Source organism: Crocodylus siamensis, chromosome 1 (genome assembly GCF_052110815.1).
Source record: "Crocodylus siamensis isolate JL-2025a chromosome 1, ASM5211081v1, whole genome shotgun sequence".
NCBI lineage: Eukaryota > Metazoa > Chordata > Crocodylia > Crocodylidae > Crocodylus > Crocodylus siamensis.
In genome coordinates, this window is record NC_143395.1 from 304,313,223 (window position 1) to 304,333,773 (window position 20,551).

The following is a 20,551-nucleotide window of genomic DNA, read 5'->3' on the forward strand; positions in this document are numbered from 1 at the left end:
TGAGGAATGCAGGGTGTAGGGAAATGGAAGGGACAGCCCCCTAGCTCCATTCGGGCACCCCCTTTCCCTAGGAAGTGACCAGGGCTCAATCCCTGTTTGTCCACCCATTGTTACACTACTGGCAGCAACCCTACTGACAACAGCCCAGCCCATTCTTCTCTCACCCTTGTTAGCCTAGCATTGCCCTGTAAAATGTTTGAGAACTCGAGTATTTTTATTAATGGCATAAAAAGTGCAGGTATGGAAATCTGCTACCTGTTCTGTTTCTGCAAAATGTTTATCCCTTCCTGAAGTTTCAAGTACTCTCCTCAGGTTCACCCTGTAGAACACAAACCTCTAAATAAACCAGTAGAGGTTGATCTTCTGTTAAACCTTATGTTCAGCTCTACAGGGTTTGCCTACCCCTATTTTATCATCTGAAGAGGGGTATATGAAAGCAACCTGTGGGAGATGGGATATACTCTATTCAGTTAGTTCCTTTTAGTTTTGGTTCCTTTGGCAAAATGAGTAACAGTTAGCTCTATAAATAATTTGTAAACAGGAGGTTAAGTTGTTTTTGTTACCCACCTTGCCTTAGAAGAAAATTTTGCACAGTGAAAACTTTAAACTGGATAGCTATTGCTTGACATACTGCTTGCCTATTGATATTCAATGGTGCCACCCCTGCCCCACCCCCACCTATAATGGGCAGTCTTTAAAATAAACTGTTCTTTGTCATTCTGATGTATAGCATTGACCTGCTGGTAAACTTCAAGGCCAATGCACTGTGGACAAAATGGACCTGTAAATATTGTGCAGAGGTGTGATACCTGCCTGGCATATTTCTTTACCCATGGTCAATATAGAAGTGGAGAAATCTAAAAATGATGGTACCTTCCAAATTGCATCTTTTCATTCAATAATGATGAGCTGTCAAGATCCATTACAACCGTGTGCAGATCTAGGATTTCTATTTGGGACTATTCTGTCAGTACTACCTTTAGTCTATTTGCTGGTACATAAATGCACCCATTTTGCCACCAGTAGGTATGTTTACACATCCAATTAATTTGAAGCAATAAACTCTGGAGCAGTTTGAACTGGAGTAAACGAATCCTAGGCACAGCATCTACACATGCATCAAGGACAGCAGCAATTTGAGCTGAGGCAAAGAAGTTCACACCAGGGCCACTCAGCCCTGGCCTCTGGGTGGTGGCATTGGGGGCAGAGGGGCTGGCTGGGGCATGAATGTGCTGAAAGTGCAAAGCCATGTGGGTAGGTGGCAGGCAGAAGTCTGGCCCCTGGCTGGCTGGGCTGACTGGACACAGTTTATGTCTGCGGTCAGCATCTACACATGCATTTAATTGCAATAAATTACCCTGGTGTAATATAGTACTGTCCCTATCTTACTGGAACGTTAGTTTACTGCAGCCTAATAATGTCGCATGTGTAGATGGTGATACTGTACTCCACAGCAAAGCACATATGTAGATGTGGCCTGTGTGACCTAATTGGTCTACAACCTACTAGTAAAGTGTTAAACAAGATTTCAGTGTGGCTATACCAATTGAGGGAACAGAGAATGTGTCCCTCAATATAAGCCTTGGAGACCAAAATTAATATATAAAAACAAGCATCTTATGGCATCTGGCTGTAGCTGTCATGCAGATATTTCTTAAAAGAAACTAATATCTAGTAAATTCTGTATCAGCTAAGGACAAGTATATTGAAACCACTGCTTTTTTATATTAGTGATATAAAAATTAATGCACAATGGCTCCTCACCTGAACATCAGTCTAGATTTAGAAAACAGGACGTAAAAAATCAGTCTATGATTAAGGCCACAAACCTACTAGTGGATCATTGAGAACAAACCTCCATATTCACACAGGTCCAGAACCAGGGCCTTAGTCATCTGGGTACAAGATGACTTGGTACTTAGTCACCTGATCACACAATACTAATATCAGAATGAGAGCCATCTCTGTCCATTTCTTCCTTTACTAGCTCTAAAGTAATATTTTATATCACTAATGTATATAAATACTCTATGGGACATATTTTGATCCACAATAACTGGAGAAACATGCCACTAGTATAAACCACTCAAGGTAGAAGGATGATAATTGTTTTTACACTTACCAGTTCCTCTCTTACATAGCATTTTAGGATATGTTTGCATTGCAGTTGTTACTATGACTTCAGCATAATGTGGACATCCCCAAGCTAGCTATAAGCTATCTAGTTCAGGTAGGTAGTTGTGTCACCACTTCAACACACAGTTCGGTGTGGACTAGCTGCTCAGGTATTTTACTCAGAATCTTGGGTGGGTTTTTTGGGTGGGTGGGCTAAACAGGAGCCCCTGTTTAGCTCCTATCGCCAGGACTAGATAGCTACTGGTAATCAAGCTTGTGTTTTTAAATCTAGCTCACGTGTGTGTTGGACACCTCTGCTGCAGCTGTGGCAGTGACTGCAATATATACACCCTTAATCTCTTTCTTTTTTTGACAGCTCCTGATTGTCAGTCAATACTGTAAATATTGTGCACCTAAGAAAATGTTTACCCAACACTTAACTCTCCCATGAAGCAGGATGGCTTCAGGAATGTGAGTGCTTATCATTCTTGTTGTTATAAGGCCACGTGGAATAGGCTGAGTTTGACTACTCACTTGCCAGAGTCCATAGAAACAGTCTAGAGACTGTGGTTTGCCTTGCAGCCTGCAAGTAACAGGGAAAAGCCACCATGACCTCCCTCCTGCATGATAAACTTCATGAAACCTACTGTCAGGCTCCTTCTCCCAGCAAAGATTTTCATCATCTTACCATCACCAAAACAGAGGTAAAAGGGTAGCAGGACTCCTGTTCCAGATCTGTTCTCTAGTGTCATTTACATTCAACTAGCTTTGTAAGAAAGTTTATCTTCTCTGGGTCTGGTTTCTAAAAATGTTAACTATATATAGTATCACATCTGTGCCAACCATCTTTTATTTTGTAGTAATGTTGTAAGATGTTTTCCTTGGCAAAATTAAAGTGTGTTATACTGACTGCTTTTTCATGTTGTGCAATGCAAGTTTCTCAAAACAAAGCATATCTTTGGACAAAGAATGAATAAACATGTTTTTTTTCAGACATGCTGGATGTTTTCTGACATTTATTGTGTTGTAGTTAGACTGTCCTTTTCACTTACTTGTTTCTATCATTTTCAGTAGTTTGAGGGCAAAGCCATAATAGTATGTTACTGTAGCAATATATGCAAAAATGATTGTAATGTTAAGAATTTAAAATAATGTAGGTAAGAAATGCAAAAGCTAAGTGTTTACCAGGAATATTAGCTTGGTTGTTTTTCACATGCGCTTGTCTTACAGTATATGGATAATGTGTTCAACAGCACCTATGACTTAGAAATTATAAATCTCATTTTTCAAACTGACTTTTAAGCTTAATTAAGAGCTAAACTCTTATAAAAATTCAATAGAGCTACATCTTCAAATTGGCCTAAGCCATTTTCTGAAAATGGAACTTGGACATTTTTATAAATGTCATCCTATATTTCAAACACATCTGACTCAGTAATTCTCAACTTTTCCATATTAGGAATATAGAATACAACAGGGGGAAGCAGAAAGACACCCCCCCACACACACACCTCATTTTTCCTCTCTCTCTGAAACTGAGAGATTTGGAAATTCTGACAAAACAGAAAATTTGAGCAAACAAAATCCTGACAAATACATATTTTTTTAACTAGGGTTTTATTTCACACCTTCCAAAAAACTGTCTTAGAGAATCAAGCTTAAGCACACAATGATGAAAATGAAAGACCTGTAGTTTTCTCCGTATAGAACACTAAGACTAAAATGTAACACTAGCAAGGTTTCTTTCCTTGTATCTAGAGGTTTCAGGTATTCATAGACTGAAACTTCCAGATACAAAGAAGAACACAATCTCCATTGGTGTTAAATTTTAGTCTCATTATTTTATACAGAGAAATTTAAAGGCCATTAATTTTCTTCTAAGAGTGTGTCTAAGCTTGATTTACTAAAAAAAATAACAGACTAGAGCTACAGGATAGAATTGTGGATTATATGAATGTTGTATTTTGGTTCTAATATTCAGAGTTTCTTTCCTTTTGAATTTAGAAAATAGGATCGGAAGGTACTTCCTAGGTCACCAAATCCATTCCGCTGCTATTGCAGAAAATGCTTTGTATACCAAGCTCTCTCTTAAAATGACTTAAGTTTTTTTGTTCCTAGTACTGCTACTGACAGTCAATCCAGAACCTCATTTCCCCGGTGGTTAAAAGCATTTTTTCCAATTTCCTTGTGGCCAGTTTATAGCCATTTGTTCTTGTGCTGTCATATTCCTTTATCTTAAATAGCTCTTCTCCTTCCCCTTCCCTCTTACCAGCTATGTATTTATTGAGAGCAATCGTATTGTCTCTCATATTTTGTTTGGCTGATAATCCAAACTCTTTTAGTCTTCTCTTGCAAGATAGACTCTGATTGTTCTCAAAGTCCTTCTCTGCAACAGTTCTAGTTGGAATCCATCTTTCTCAGGCACAAGAATACAGAATTGTTCACAGCAGGGATCAGCAACTTGTGGCCTGCAAGCTGGATTTGGCTTGTGGAATCATTACATCTGACCTGTACATGTTGGGCTTTGGTGGTGCTTGGTGGTAGAGGTTTTTCCCATGTTGCAGCAGGGAAAAGCAGCAGCAGCAGCAAGAGCTTTCCTCTGGTACCTGCCTTTCCATCCATCTCTTAGCTCCACTGGGTCATCCTGACCCACAGCCTGAAAAGGTTGCTGACCACTAGTTAACAGCTTTGTATCTTATTCAGTGGAATTGGTACTTCCCTATATCTAATGGACATTTCTTACCTGATACATCCTAGGATTTCATATGCTTTTTCATAGCTGCTTTTCAGTAGCTGAAAGGCATCCTATGATCAACCAATCCCCCTTAGGGTTTTTTTTCTCCTTTGTCATTTCTGGGAAGTTCTCTGCTTGTAGTAATAAGTCTGCTAGTCTGCAAGGGCACATACAAGGTTAGCTCATCATACTTGGAAATGAGGACAGTGCCCTCAAGCATACTTCACTGCCCCAGGTGGGCTGTTTCCTGACCCAGAGGCAGGCCAGTTAGCTTGGGAATAGGCTACTTGGCAGTGTCACTCAGAAGTATTAATTAGTCCACTCCAGAGTCACATGACAGGTTGTGTTGCTTTGGATTCAGGAGGCAGCTCAACCAAGAACAGTGTAGCATGCTTGAGGGCACTACTGCTGGACACAGTGGGAGTATTTACACAAGATGTTTACTGCAGTTGCTTAATTAGCTCTGCAGTAGAACGTTAGCATCTACAGGTGCAGCCCTATTAGGCTGCAGTAAACTAATAAAATCCTTCTGCAAGCCAGGGCTGCTGTGCCCTGGCTCAATGTGCTGCAGTCCCAGGTGCATATGTAAATGCTCTGCCTGAGAGCAATAAACTCCAGTGCAAACTGCACCAGAGTTTATTCAGTTAAATTAATTTCACGTGTAGATGTGCCTAGTGACTTTGCCAGTTAGATATGAGCAATGCAACCTTGCACTTAATACTATTACTTTTCATCCCATTCCTATTTCTTCAGTCTCAATGTCATTTAAGTCTTCCTGCATATTTCAGTCCTGCTCTGTACTGATAATGCCTCCTAACCTTATGTCACCAGCATATCTCATCAGTACACTCCTACTTTTCATGTCATCATCAATGAAAAATAAAGTTGTTCCCAAAATCAATAGTTCAAACTCTAGTAATTTTCTTCCAGCCTGATATTTCAGCTTTCAGCATGAACTGTTGTCTTCTCCCCATTAGCCAAATTTTTACACTTGCCATACTAATCCTCACCTTCTTTATTTTAACTAATTGTTTCCCACGTGGCATTCTATCAAATGCTTTACTGAATCCTAGAGAAATTAGATCTACCGTATTTCCATTGTCTAGAAAATAAGTTATTGTATCCAAGGAAGATACCAAATTAATCTGACACAATCTACCTTGTTTTTTCATGTTGCATTTTATCCAGTTTTCCCTTTACTCTCACATCTATTGCTATTTTTACATTAAAAAATTAGAAAGTCAAAGTAATGCATCTGTAGTTGTCAAGTAAAACCAAGGAAGTGCTTCTTCCACTTTACTCAGCATTGGTGAGACCACAGCTGGAGTACTGCATCCAGTTCTGGGCGCCGCACTTCAACAAGGACATACAAAAGCTTGAGAGAGTCCAGAGAAGGGACACCCATATGATCAGAGACTTGCAAGGCAAGCCATATGAGAAAAGGCTAAAGGACTTGGGTCTCTTCAGCTTAAAAAACAGAAGGCTGAGAGGGGACTTGGTAGCAACTTATCTCTATCAGAGGAATACATCAAGGGCTCGGTGAACAACTGTTCACCAGGGCACCTTTGGGGAAAACCAGAAGTAATAGCCATAAACTCCTGGAAGACCGTTTCAGGCTTAACACTAGGAAAAACTTCTTCATAGCTAGGGTGTCCAGACTGTGGAATAGACTCAGAGGTGGTGCAATCACCTACCCTGGAAATCTTCAAGAGGAGAGTGGACAATCACCTTACTGGGGTCACCTGACCCCAGTTGTCTTTCCTGCCTAGTGCAGAGGAGCTGGATCTGATGACCTTCTGAGGTCCCTTCCAGACCCTTACAATCTGTGAAATATAATATGATAATTTTCTCTACATGATCTTTTTTATTGTAATGGAGGGAATTAAAAATGTCAAAATATAAACAAGTGAATAGACTTTATTAGGCTGTGGTGATATTGACACCTTAATTTCTTGGCCTATGCAGAAAAAAAGAAACTCTGTAGATAATTGTATGTGTCCAGGGGGTAATATTTTTGTAACTAGAGATTTGAAAATGTGTTTGAGTATGTATCTCCAGGGCTGCAATTGCTGCAATGGACTGGATAAATTATGCATTCTACAACTACCTTTATAAGCACTGAGGAAAGTTTCTTTGTGTATCTAGCACCAGATCTGTATCTTTTCTTGTGCATTGCTAATAAGCTGCAACATGAGTTTCTGCATAGGTGCTTTTTGTTTGAATTTAGTATTGCGGTTTTTGGCAAAGCTTAAAAAGGGACTGCTTTGAACTTTCTCCATGCGTATCCTTCCTTATTGCTGTTTGTTGTAGGTGATCTGGAGGACTTGGAGGATTTCCTTTCGGCCAAATCAAGGAAAGGTTTTTCCAACAGAAGTGAGAAAGCTCCACAATCATTTTTTACTGGACAAACTGTTACATGGCAAGTATTGAGTTGGAAAACAAGGAATAAAATATGATAAATTGTCTCTGACATATAAGACCTGTGATCACTGATGGTTTGGAAAGAAAGTCATCTTTCTTTTGCCTGTGAAAACTTTACCCCTAAATCCATATCTCATTTCTGAAATTGTATTGTATTATTGAGTCTGTTTCTTTCTTCCTCCAGCACTAAGCACTATCTATTACACAAGATTCTTGGAAATAATATGGGGACAAAATACAATTTTGTAGAAATAATACAATTGTGGGCATTAGCAAATCAACTTGGTCTCTTAATGAGACTCTCAGTACTAATGTTATGATTTACACTGTAATCCTTGCATATGGCTATTGTAATTCATTTTAGTCTCTTTTTAGATTAGTCAAATACTCTATAAAACTACCTATTTCTTGTTGTTGTATGGTGCTGTTTGTAATGAATAGCAGAGTAAGCACTATAGAAAATAGTACCTAGGGAGGAATCTATTAATCATTGTTAGTGCCTTAAATACACATGGAAAATCCTCCTGCCACTTCTAACAAATACAATACAGTTAAAAGTGTTTTCTTAGCTATTTCATGTTTACATACGAAACTGAAAAGCTTTCAGTATAGAATGGTTACAGTATTTGCATTGTAGGTTGTTGTTATAAGGAAAGAAAATGCATTGTGTTTTATTTAGCTGAAGGAAACAATATATCTTTCATTTAACATGCCTAGGCAATTCATATTTATTACCTCACTCTTAATTATGATGGAAACTTGCCCTCTGCCTAGTGCTAAATTATTTTTCCTTGGTAGTTAATTGCATTTGATGGATTACCTTCAGTTGTTACTAGAGGTGCACTGATACATTGGTCCGATATCAGATTGGTACCGATATAAAGAAAATTGCCTCTATTGGATATAGGCCCAAGGGGAACAATAATTTGCCTGATAAATGCCCATGATGCATGCAGCCGCACTGCAGCATGGAGCCGCACTGCAGCATGGAGCAGAGTTGCCGGTGTGGAAAGCTGCCTTCAGTTGGTAAGTCAGAAGGGAAGGGGGGAGGGAAGGGGTATGGGGGAGCAGATCAATGCCCCCCATGGTGAGGGAGAAGGCAGGGGCAGGTGCTGCCCAGCTGGTGGGGGGGCATAGGACGGAGGCACAGCTTGTGGGCTGGGGGCTGCTCCCTCCACTGCTTGTACCCCAGGAGGGGGGGGGGTCATGTGCCCCCAGATTTGCATGGCGCGGAGTGGGTAGCTGCTGTGGGGCAGAGCTCGAGCCAGTGCTGCACGGAGCTCTCCTTGCCAGGAGCCAAGCACAGAGTGGGCTCCGGCAGCACTAGGGGAAGGCTGCAGCCACCACAAATTTTGCTGCAGCTCTGCTCCCAGCCCCGCACCACCACCCTCCATCTGGCACAGCCTTGGCTGAATGCCCTCCTCCACCCAAGTACAAGGAAAAGCCAGGGCTGTGCTGGGTGGTGGGCCTGGGAGCAGAGCTGTGGTGAAATTTGGGGTGGCTGCAGCTTCCTCCCAGTATTGCTGGAGCCCACTCTGAGCCAAGCCCCTGGTGAAAAGAACCATGCAGCACCAGCTCTGGCTCCACTGTGCAGCTGCCACTCGCCCCAGACAGATCTGGGGGCATGCGCTCCCTCCCCACCCCCCTAGGGTGCAAGCAGCGGCAGGAGCTGCCCCCACCCCATGAGCCACACCTCCATCCCATGCCCCCACCAACTGGGCAGCGCCTGCCCCTGCCTCCTCTCTCACCGCGGGGGGCATTGATCTGCCCCTCCCATGCCCCTTCCCTCTCTCCTCTCCTTTCACCACACCAGCACCTGATGGCAGCTGTATCAGATATTGGATCGGTATTGGCTGATATGCCTCCTTAAATATTGGCTATCGGTATTGGCCCCCAAAATTTCTGCATCTCTAGTTGTTACTTTCCTGGGGGAGTTACTCTGAACTATATAATATTATTGAGTTTAGCGTCTCTTACTTGTACCTGGGATTTCTTTAAACCTTACAAAAATCATAGACACAATGTGGTGTCTACTCTATCTCCTGTTAGCACTAGATTTATGACCCAGATACCTTGTTTCTGGCAGACCCAAACCCTCAGATAGACCATGACCTCTCCATTCAATAATAGGCAAATTTTATTGATAGCAGATAAGAATAATTCAAACAATTCTATATCTACCAGTCCTAGAGCTGCACAGAGTCAAGTTATGTCTGGCCAGTGGAAACTTCACTGTGTGGTTCTCTCTTGAATGTCAGCTGTCAGCAGCCTGGAGGTCAGAGGCCAAGGCCCTCCCTCCCCAGTAGGGTGGGTGAGATGAGCTAGTGGTATGCCCTCTATCCATGATGGCTTTGGGTTCCCCTCTTGGGGACCCTTTGCTGCTTTGAGATTCCTCCTTTGGTATATTTTTTTTCCTCTGAGATGACTCTTCATCTTTGGGTATTGCTGATTGGTCTCTGTGTAGTCAGCATACTGTCCATGTTCTGTCCTGTCAGCATATTCCTTTGTTTTACAGACCCAACACATGCACACATCCTAATTTGATTCTTTCCAAATCAGTCTTCTCCTAACTGGAGAAGTCTTCTCCAGTCTGTTCCCTGAAACTGGAAATCTCAAGGGCTCTGCAGTTGGGCACCTAATGTTATGGAACACTGTGGTACATGTCTTCAATTTTCTAGCCTGTGTGTCTGCTTGTTGCTTGCCTGTGTCAAACACAGTGGGCTTTGAAGGCATGAACAGGCCTTTTAGAAATCAATTAACCCTTGCTGCTGTCTAAGCCAATCCCCAAAAGCAAACTTCTAAATACTATTTTCTAGTCATCATGCTTGGTAGCATGGGAGTTCCTTTCCAAACCTTTTATTTTTTTGTGATAGCAGCAGTAGGGTGACTTTTCTTTGGTTATGAGCATATTAATTTGCCTTTAATGTAATTGGGATTTTTTTTAACTTTTAAAGTTGATGCCAAATGTTTTGTCAACGGAAGAGATCTTATGATGTTCATAAATACAGTCTTAGACAGGATTAGGGTAATTTTGAAGAGATTAAGGAATTTATCTCCTTTATCTTTTTCTTTACTCTCACCATGTTAGCCTTAAAGTATTTCTGCCCAGGTTTTAAAAACATCATGGTCTTCCAGAGCCTCCTTCCCATAAACACAAATCAGTAGCTTTTTATATATTATTTAGGCAAAGGTTAACTTCACTTTTAAGGGCTGTAAATATTCTGATGAAATGCTTGTGACTTTATTGTGTAGGTGTAACTAAATGGTAAATGCTTTCAGTAATATTTGTTGGTTTGTGTAGCCAAGGTTACTCTTAGCATTTGTAGCATCATGCTTAAAGTAATCTATATAGAAGTTGGCCAGCCTTTTAATTGCAATAAAAGAATTAGCTGAAGTATTGACATGGTCTGTTGAATCTCAACAGCTTCTCTCAGCAGGAGGTTCCAGATTCTTGTTGCCAAGCAGATGGAATCTGCTCCCTTGCTGCCCTGATTCAAGTGCCAGAGCTCCGGAAAGAGGACAAACATTCAGATACACCCCTTTGCTCACCATTCCCTATTAGCATATGGAGTTTTTTTAGATCACCTTTCAGACATGTCTCATTTCCCTAAGGGTCCTAAATTTGGAGATCAGTTCTTTAGATAACTAATTTCCAGAGATCTATTTATCTACAGAGTACTTTTTACTTATTTTTCTTGTCTCCTTTCTCTTTTCTGTAACAGGGAAGGTACAGGATGTCTTTAGTAAGAGGATGCTGGAATATGTTCTGAACTTGTGTCAGGGACATTATGATTTCCTGGTTCGAATGCCTGACAGTCTGCTTATATATATCCTGTCATTTCTTAACATGGATGCCATTGGACAACTGTCAAAAACTTGCAAAAAATTTCAGCAGGTAAGGTTGAGGTACAGCTGGGATCAATCCAAATTCATGGGGGTAGAGCTTTACAGCATCATTTAAAGAAACATATTACTATGATTGATGGATCTGCTATTGTAGATTTCTCTGGTAAATAGATATGGAACCAAGCAGCAGTAGTATCAGGATCAGACATCTCCCTAATGGTAATAAGAATATGACTATAGATCTTTATAACCTACAGCCATATTCTGAATGGCTAGATGAATGTTTCTAATGTCCACAGCCATCCCATATTCAAAAGAACTGATCAGAAGCATAATTAGTTGTGGGTGACTGGGACATGAGGCCTGGGCTGCTGCAGTACAGGGGGTCACCCATAACAGGAGTTGTGGTAGCACTTGTGGGGAGGGCAGGGTTAAAGTGGCATTTGAGAAGGGGGCAGGGGCCAGAGTGACATCTGGAGACAGAGTAAAGTTCAAGGCTGCCACACTGCAGAGGAGTGCTGCCAAATTCAGTGTTTCCCTGTCATGGTGGCAATGGGATTCAGCAGTACTGGGTGGTGGCTGTCAGGTGCATTAAGCCGCTGATTGTTGACTGTGCTAACACTTCCCCCTGCAATGGGTGTAAGACTGACTATGGGGCCAGGGCTTCCAGGAACATTGCACCTCTGGTTATGCCTCTGAAGGTAGTGCCTAGGATCTTGCTGACCAAATGAAAAACTCTGCCTAGTTGTATTATCTCTTTTACTGTTTCCTTTCCTCCTATTTTGAATTCCACTGAGATTTCCACTTCTAACATGTAGTTGTATTCTCTCCTGCCTCATTCCCCACCTCCTTTTCTTCCATCAGTCTCTGTTCTTTCTACCTTCCATTTAGAAACCAGATGAGGAATCTTCAACCCTGATTCTGGTTCTAAAAATAAACTTTGGCATAGAAGCTACCTAGTCTATTTGGAGAATAGGCATTGAACTGGGAAGGAAGCTGTGGTTTCCTTTGGAAGTGTTGCTTCAGAAAGATTCGGGTAAATTTCCAAAGGTTGAATTTGTTCTGTGGAAAACCTTGAATCTGTGCAAATTCCTTTTGTTCTGTGTTATTTGACAATAACAGTCAAATCTTTTCTATACTTACGCCAATTTTAACCAAACAGCTTTTCCCCATTAGTTTCAGTAAAATGAATAATATGCATATCAAAACCCCTGGCAATAATCATAATACTATTCATTAATGAGTCAGGTAATACTTTTCTTTCCACTGCCATAAATCTGGAGTAAATGGAGTGTAACTAAGATGAGAACCTACCTTTAAAAAGTGCACAGTGTGCAATATGTATTGAAAATATTTATCTTTCAGTTATGCAGCAGGAAAGAATTTTGGGAGAGAGTTGGAATGCTTCGAGATGAACACAGTCTTGATAAGAGGATGATGGCATTCCCAGTTTACAAGAAGCTAATAAACTTAAATCAAAAGCACCGTCAGATTCCGAGAAGACAGACTACACTATTTTAATCTTGTTTGAGTATTATTGGAATGAACCCAACAGGCCAATCATGCATTTTCCTATTATATCACTACTACTAAAGGAAGATTAAGAAGTTAAAATAAATAAATATCAATTTCTCTAGAGGATTAAGATTTCATCAGTCCCTTCCCTCATTAGTTACAATTGGAATGGCAACATTAGTTTGCAAATCACATTTCCATCTGAATTGTTTGAAATTCTTTAATTATAAGTAATTCATCATATTACTGGGATGGAAACAACAGCAATATTTATACTTTTTTTCTTTTGTTAAGGATTTTTTGTGTACTTTATAGCTTCTCATACAGGTCAGAGGAGTAGCAATACAGCTGGGTGTGTCAGCTGGGCAGCTGTTACACACAGGGCAATGGCTAATTCTGGTTGCTACCATGCCACCACTGATTATACAACTGTGGCAGCAGCATTTTTTTTTAGCTACCCTCCTCCGCCCATCCAAGGCAGCACCTGAGACAGCTGCCCAGGTTGCTCCGCTCTTGTTATGCTACTGATACAGGCCCTACAGTGTTGAACCTTAAAGTAAACAGTAACGTATACAAAGTTGTACACATGAAGGAGGAGGAAGAGGGTCATCCTGACCAGGCTTAGAGAGTAACGAAGAGGCCCAGCAAAAGACTCGTTGAAAAATAAAGAAACAAGGGAAAAGGAACAGTTTGCTCTTTTAAATTCTTAGTTTAATGTCAGGTAACTGAGCTTTATTGAGCTTTTTAAGTCATAAACATAACATCTTCCAAAATGTTATTCCTTTAAATCTGCTTCAAGTCATGAATATTACTATTATTTAGCTTCTATCTCACTCCACCTTATAAAAATAGCTCACTAGACAGACGCACACTTATTATAGTTCACTCGGTGCAGTAGGAATTATAAACAAAAGACTTGAGCCCTACATAATGACTTTAGAAGTGATACAAAGGAGCTGGGGGGCAGGGGAGGCTAGGGGTTGATCATTACATTTGAAAAAGTTAAATGCCAAATACTACTTCTCACAGCCATCATAAAGCAGGAAAATATATCGAAGTGAGTACAGTTGTGGTATAAATGCAGGCAGTTCCAATGTTCTCCAATGGTCAATGAAGCTGGACCTACTCACAGCAAGGCTGAATGGTCAAAATAAGTTACAGGTATTGAAATAAAATCTTTCAGTTTATTTTTATTAAACATGGAGGTGAGATGCACATTTGTACTCCTGTTTGAGCTGTGAGAGAATGGAGTGCAGAGGAGCGCTTTATTCTTTGTCCTCTGGGGCAGACTGAGCATGCTACTGCTTAGTAACAGGAGAACAGCAGCTTGCTGGCTGAACAGAGGGAGGGAAAAGGAAACTTCAGGCAGCACTGCCTTTCCATAGCAGCAGGCAGGTGGAAGTGTTCCCAAAGATTTTAACAAGGGCCTCTCCTACCCTCCCTGTAACATACACAAAAAGCCACTAGTAGAGCATATGCTGCAATGAGGAGTGGGTCAGGGACTGGGAAGCCTATTTGGCTTGTTGTGACAGCTAATCAGAAACAGTTCCTCATACCCTCCCTCCATTACACCTTTTTTAAAAGTCTGTACACTAAGTGCATTTGAGACAAATATCTAGTTTGTTCCTGAAAAATAAACAGTGCATATTGACAGCAGTAGTATTATGGAACTACCGTGTCATTTGAGAGTGAAGTTGGAGGAGCAGATGAAGATCTTTCAGAGACACCTTGGTCTGTCCTTCCCTGTGAACATCTTCTGAATACAGCTGTCATGTTTAGTGCAATCTATTTCTTTCCAAAAATGATGGTACCAGAAAGCCAGTGTATGGTACCAGAAGGCCAGCTGACAGTTGTCTTTGTAGCCAAGAGCTCTCAACAAGCACAGAGCTGGTAGAGTCAGTCCTTCCACCTTCCCTTCCATTTGGTCCTGACACATAGTATGGAGGTTACAAAGAACATTTTAGGGCCTGGAAGCTTGGCTCAGAAGTCAGACTGATGGTAGCTACAAAAGGAAAAGCTTCCTCTTCGCCCCTTGCTACGTAAACCCCATCTTAAAGCCAAGGCTGCAACTGAACTCCAACTAGCTTCAAGCATCAAGGACAATAAAAAGTCCTTTTTCAGATATGTGGGGAGTAGGAGGAAAAGCAAGGGTAACATTGGACCCCTGCTGAACCAGATGGGGCAACTGACAACTGACGCCCAGGAAAAAGCCAACCTATTAAATGGGTACTTTGCGTCAAGTCTTTCATCAGTCCCATGGGACATCCATGACCGCTACGGGACAGGGAGGTCCGGGTGGGGAAGATCCCCTGCCTCCATAAATGCTGGCCTCGTGAAGGAACGGCTTGAGAAGCTGGATACCTTCAAGTCAGCCGGCCCTGACAATCTACACCCCAGGGTACTCAAGGAGCTGGCGAGCGTCATAGCCCAGCCCCTGGCATGGATCTTTGAAAACTCCTGGTGCTCTGGTGTAGTGCCTGAAGACTGGAAGAAAGTCAATGTGGTGCCTATCTTCAAGAAAGGGAGGAAAGTGGTTCTGGCTAACTATAGACCCATCAGCCTGACTTCTATCCTGGGGAAGATCTTAGAAAAGTTTATTAAAGATGCCATCCTTAATGGATTGGCCAATGCCAACATCCTAAGGGATAGCTAGAACGGGTTTGTTGCAGGTAGGTCTTATATTTCATATTTCATAGACATTAGAGCTGGAAGGGACCTCGGGAGATCATTGAGTCCAGCCCCCTGCCCAAAGGGCAGGAAGTCAGCTGGGGTCATAGGATCCCAGCAAGATAAGCATCCAGTTTACTCCTGAAGGTGTTCAATGTAGGTGCTTGAACCACCTCCGCTGGCAGACTGTTCCAGACCTTGGGGGCTCGGACAGTAAAGAAATTCTTCCTTATGTCCAGCCTGAAACGGTCTTGCAGGAGTTTGTGACTGTTCGACCTCATCATCCCTTGGGGCGCTCTGGTGAACAGACGTTCCCCCAGATCCTGGTGGCCACCCCTGATAAACTTATAGGTGGCCATCAGATCACCCCTGAGCCTGCGCTTTTCCAGGCTAAAGAGTCCCATGGCTCTCCGCCTGTCATCGTAAGATCTGTTTTCCTGACCTCTGATCATGCAAGGGTTGAGAAGAAAAACCTGCAGCATCCTTATAGGCTTGGCATTGCCTATAAGGCTAGCACTATGGAAGAAAGAGACTTGGGAGTCATCATTGACCACAAGATGAACATGAACCTGCAATGCGATGCTGCAGCTACTAAAGCGACCAAAATGCTGGCTTGCATCCATAGATGGTTCTCAAGCAAATCCCGGGACGTCATTCTCCCCTTGTACTCGGCCTTGGTGAGGCCACAGCTGGAGTACTGTGTCCAGTTTTGGGCTCCACAATTCAAAAAGGATGTGGAGAAGCTTGAGAGAGTCCAGAGGAGAGCCATGTGTGTGATCAGAGGTCAGGAAAGCAGACCCTACGATGACAGGCTGAGAGCCATGGGGCTCTTTAGCCTGGAAAAGCGCAGGCTCAGGGGTGATCTGATGGCCACCTGTAAGTTTATCAGGGGTGACCACCAGGATCTGGGGGAACGTTTGTTCACCACAGCACCCTGAGGGATGACGAGGTCGAATGGTCATAAACTACTGAGAGACCATTTCAGGCTGGACATAAGGAAAAATTTCTTTACTGTCCAAGCCCCCAAGGTCTGGAACAGCCTGCTATCGGAGGTGGTTCAAGCACCTACACTGAACACCTTCAAGAGCAAATTGGATGCTTATCTTGCTGGGATCCTATGACCCCAGATGACTTCCTGCCCTTTGGGCGGGGGGCTGGACTTGATGATCTTCCGAGGTCCCTTCCAGCCCTAATGTCTATGAAATCTACGAAATCTTCCTGTACAAGTAGTGGAGGCCCCCTCAGTGCATTGGAGGTGGGTCCTGGATGGTGTTACCAGAATCAGACCCTTCTGGACTCTGGCTGATGAGACTAAAGTGCTTGTCTAACACATGAAGCATCCTTTCTTTCCTGTACCCTGTGGTGTGTCCCTACTAAGTCAACCAAGCTGTCAGTCCAGAATGAGGGGATGTTCTTTGCAAGTGTGGAGCCTTTTTCTCATTCCCTAGGCTGCATTCCTCGAGGAAGTGGCCATTAACTCCCTGAGCTCTTTTGCTGAACAGTGGATACTCTGGGTTTTCTGCTCAGTGGCCTCCTCTGCTGTTGCTTTAAACCAGTCGTACTCAATCTATAGCCTGCAGACCAGATCTGCCCACCAAAATGACTGGATCTGGCCCATGCCTCCCCTTCCAATGCCACTGATCCTGTCTACAGCTGGGGGTAAGCTCTCTTCCTCTCTCCCCACCCTCTAGTATTAGCAGCCACCTTCTTCTCCCCTTTCTGTATGTGAGAGGAGTGGTCCCCCACGGTGTAGCCAGGTCACAAGCACCTAGCCTGTCTCTCTCAAAGGTTCAGTTCCACGGCTTTAAACCTTTAACCCACACTCCCATTCCTATATTATCACTTTTGTTTGAAATGTGCTATCCTTAAAGTTCCCTTCAGGCACTCATGTACTCCAGATATTTGATATTAGAGCCTTTTGGCCAGCAGTACCTGTTTAATTTCCTTCCTGTGCCCTGAGCTTTCTTGCCTCAATAGTCAACAACACACACATCTGAGGGCATAGATGGTGGAGTGAGACCAACTGTCTCCATCACTAATACAGAATCCAGGTTTTATAATACTACATCGTACTATTGATGGGGATGGATCACACAAGTGTGTTCTTGCTACTGCAGAATCACATCCAGAACAGGGCCCTATCACCCTTTTTAATATGAATAAAAGAATTACACATATAAAAATTTTCCCTCACCTTTATTAAAATAGTAATATATTTAGCTCTCAGAATAAAAATGTATTTCATCTCCTGTTGCAATAGCCTCTTCTAAGAGAAGTCCCTGAAAAGGAGCGTAAGTAGGGAGATGGTATAACTCAAGTATTTCATTTGGATTATTTCTAGGACCTAACAAGCAAAAGGTTACTCAGTCTAACTTAATTTGCCCAGATGCAGCCTGTACATTATTTAGGTGGATCTACCTGCAAATAAGGATGTGAAAGGTTAAATGGTTAATTGTTTAACGAATAGGTGCAGTGATAACCAGTTAGCTTACCAATTATCTTTTAGCTTTGGGTGAGCCCAGCCTGGCAGAGAAGGGGAAAAGGGAGGCCACATGATGCCCCAGCAGGAATCACAAGGCAGCAGGGCAGGCAGGAGGGAGGGAGAGAGGAGCAAGGAGATGTGAGGGTGGTGGGGGGGGGGACTAGTACCCACAGTCTAAGAGGAAAACAACAAGGAGCCTAATAACTCATCTGTTAAGCAATTAGCTGCTCATTCATAGGTGCTTCCTTCTGCCCAGCACAGGGCTTCACCTGCACTGTGGTCTGGGCTTGCTTCCTCCCTTCCTTACCCCAGGCAAAGGCCCCTGGAAGCAGATCCCTGCAGCAGCTGTGTGAGAGCTGCTGTGTTATCAGTTAATCATTTAATTGATATAATTAAAGGTTAAATTAATAATAGAGAAGGTTAAATGAAAACGGGTGTTTGTGCCCAAAAAAATCATAGAAATTAAGGGCTGGAAGGGACCTGAAAAGATAGAGGCCAACCCCACCTGCTCTGGGCAGGCAAGGAACAATTTTTCCAACTATTTATTTGGTCTAATAAAAGATATCAAATCTATCCGAAGAACCTATCTGCCTATTTTTGTAAATGATATTTACATCTCTACTTGTGAACTGTACAAAGGTTCAGGGCAGTTAGATCAGTCTAAAAGTGGCCAACCTAATCTAAGTTAAGTGTACCTCCAGGGTAGTCTAACAGCTCTGGTCTGGCGAGGCTGATTGAACTGAACTGCGGTTCCATAGTTCCCAGTGCAGCTCCAGATCTGGTAAAACCCAACTGCTGGCCCCAGTCCCAGGGGCTGCACTTTTCCTACCCACTCCTGGCACTGGGCTTTTAGCCCCACCCTTGCACCCCATCCCCAGATGGACAGCACCCCTGTCCATGGACCAGTCAGTCCTCCCCAGCCCACCAAACCGCCCAACCCACTCCTGGTGCTAGCTTTATCAATGTTCACCAATAGCAGAAGCCAAGGAAGTAAGTCCCAGTGGGGGAAAGGGCAAAAGGAATAGGGAGTTAGGTTCACTTGGGGGGGCAGTTTGTCTGGGGGTAGGGGCAATCAGGGGGCTAAAAATAGACCTTGGTCCCAACAGGTGGGGTAAGACAGCCCCCCATTACCCCACAGACCCTGCAAGCCCTGTAGTGCCACCAACCTCCCCATGGACCATGCCTACTCCACAGTCTTCCCTGCAGACTCTGCCTCCCCCCTGCCCCTTGGATCCCCTTGGATCTCTTCCACTGTATCTTGAAGATAAGAATATTCTTCCCCTAATGGAGGTGACAGTTTAGTGAGACTTCTAGTGGCCAATCTGAGCGCTTCTTTCATTGGTACCATAAAGACAGTGCTGAAGAAATATGTACGCTGTAGGAATGTTCATTCCTGCTAATAATTGGTGATTCAGTAAAAAAAAAAAAAAAAAAAAAAAAAAAAGTCTTCAGTAAAAGTCACTGCTGGATCTCCTGGCACTGGAAGTTCTGGCATTGATATGGTTAATACCACAAGCAGAATTTTAAGTCAACACTTCTGCTTTGTTCCTTATGCCTTCAGGGCGCAGGTTAGAGATGTGCCTGGAAGACGCACTGCTTGCCAAAAGATACTGATCCCAAAGTCATGAGACAGGTGCCCACCAAGAACCAGATTCAATCCCACCTATTAGGTATCTAAGTAGATTCTATTCCACCCTGTTTGAGTCCCTGAAAATCCATCAGTGCATCTAATTTGTAACATACCATCCTTTTGCCCTTAAGATTGAAATCACAAAAAGCAGCGAGAAGAAAAAGGACACACCCAATTTTTACATTAACTGTTCTTCAGGGACTCAAGCAGGGAGGATCAGAATCACATTTCGGTGCCTAAATCTACTTTTATGGAATGCAATCTATTCTACATAAATAATAAATAAATAGAATTTATTGATGAAAAATACATCAAGGTTCTGAGGCTTCTCCAAGACCAGATGACTGTGATGGTTCTTTGTAGCAGATCAGAGACAGATCCTTTTGTCATCCATATGGGAGTCAAGCAAAGATGTGTCTCATTACCCCAATTCTACTCTCCATTTTTTGACTGTCATTCTGGCTTTCATCAAGGGCCACCTCCCTTCCAGAACTGACACTGAATACTGAACAGATGGAGGGCTCTTCAACCTGGGACTTTTTCACTCAAAGACTAAAATATTCAAAACAACCACCCTTGACCTTCACTAAAGACTGCATCATCCTTTGCACATGCTGAGGAAAACCTCCAGACCATGCTGGGTCTCTTTGCAGAAGCCTACCAAGCTGTGGCTGTCTCTCTCAACATGGAGAAAACGGAAGTGTTCTATAAGCCTGTCATACTGTGAATATGACTGCACTCTCCTCAAACTACAAATTGAGGCGGTAGGCCCTGGAGGTAGTCAAGCACTTCCCTTGCCTTCGTAGCCAACTGTTTCAGAGAGTAAACATTGATAAGGAGATCAAGTGCAGGACCCATTGTGCAAGCACCTCCTTTGGGAATTTGATGTGTTTTTATTGATGACGATCTCCATAAAGACATCAAGATCCAGGTTTACAATGTAGTCATCATCCCCACTCTCCTTTACAGATGTGAAACAAGGGCGACCTACTGTTGTCATCTCAGACTTCTGTGACTATCACCCATGATACCTCTGGAAAATCCTCCACATTAAATGGGAAGACTGCATCAGAGATGCTAGTATCCCTGCTGAAGCCAAATGTTACCAGCATTGAGTCAGTGATCCTCAAGCACCAACTTC

The 20,551-nt window shown here is 42.7% G+C and overlaps 1 protein-coding gene across 2 annotated transcripts in view; it reads left to right on the forward strand.

Annotated features, from left to right (window-relative positions):
* The window catches only part of LOC149874721 (F-box only protein 36-like), a 19,724-nt gene extending 5,537 nt beyond the window's left edge, over positions 1-14,187 (forward strand). Inside the window, exons 2-6 of one of the 2 annotated variants that reach the window (XM_090021550.1) lie at positions 2,492-2,586; positions 2,698-2,819; positions 7,160-7,268; positions 10,993-11,165; positions 12,482-14,187. In XM_090021550.1, coding sequence (XP_089877676.1) covers positions 2,724-2,819; positions 7,160-7,268; positions 10,993-11,165; positions 12,482-12,637 — 534 coding nt within the window. In that variant the 5' untranslated portion in view covers positions 2,492-2,586; positions 2,698-2,723 and the 3' untranslated portion in view covers positions 12,638-14,187. The remainder of the gene's footprint in view (positions 1-2,491; positions 2,587-2,697; positions 2,820-7,159; positions 7,269-10,992; positions 11,166-12,481) is intronic. The other variant, XM_090021560.1, reaches the window with a different exon arrangement.
* The last annotated feature ends 6,364 nt before the right edge of the window (positions 14,188-20,551 follow it).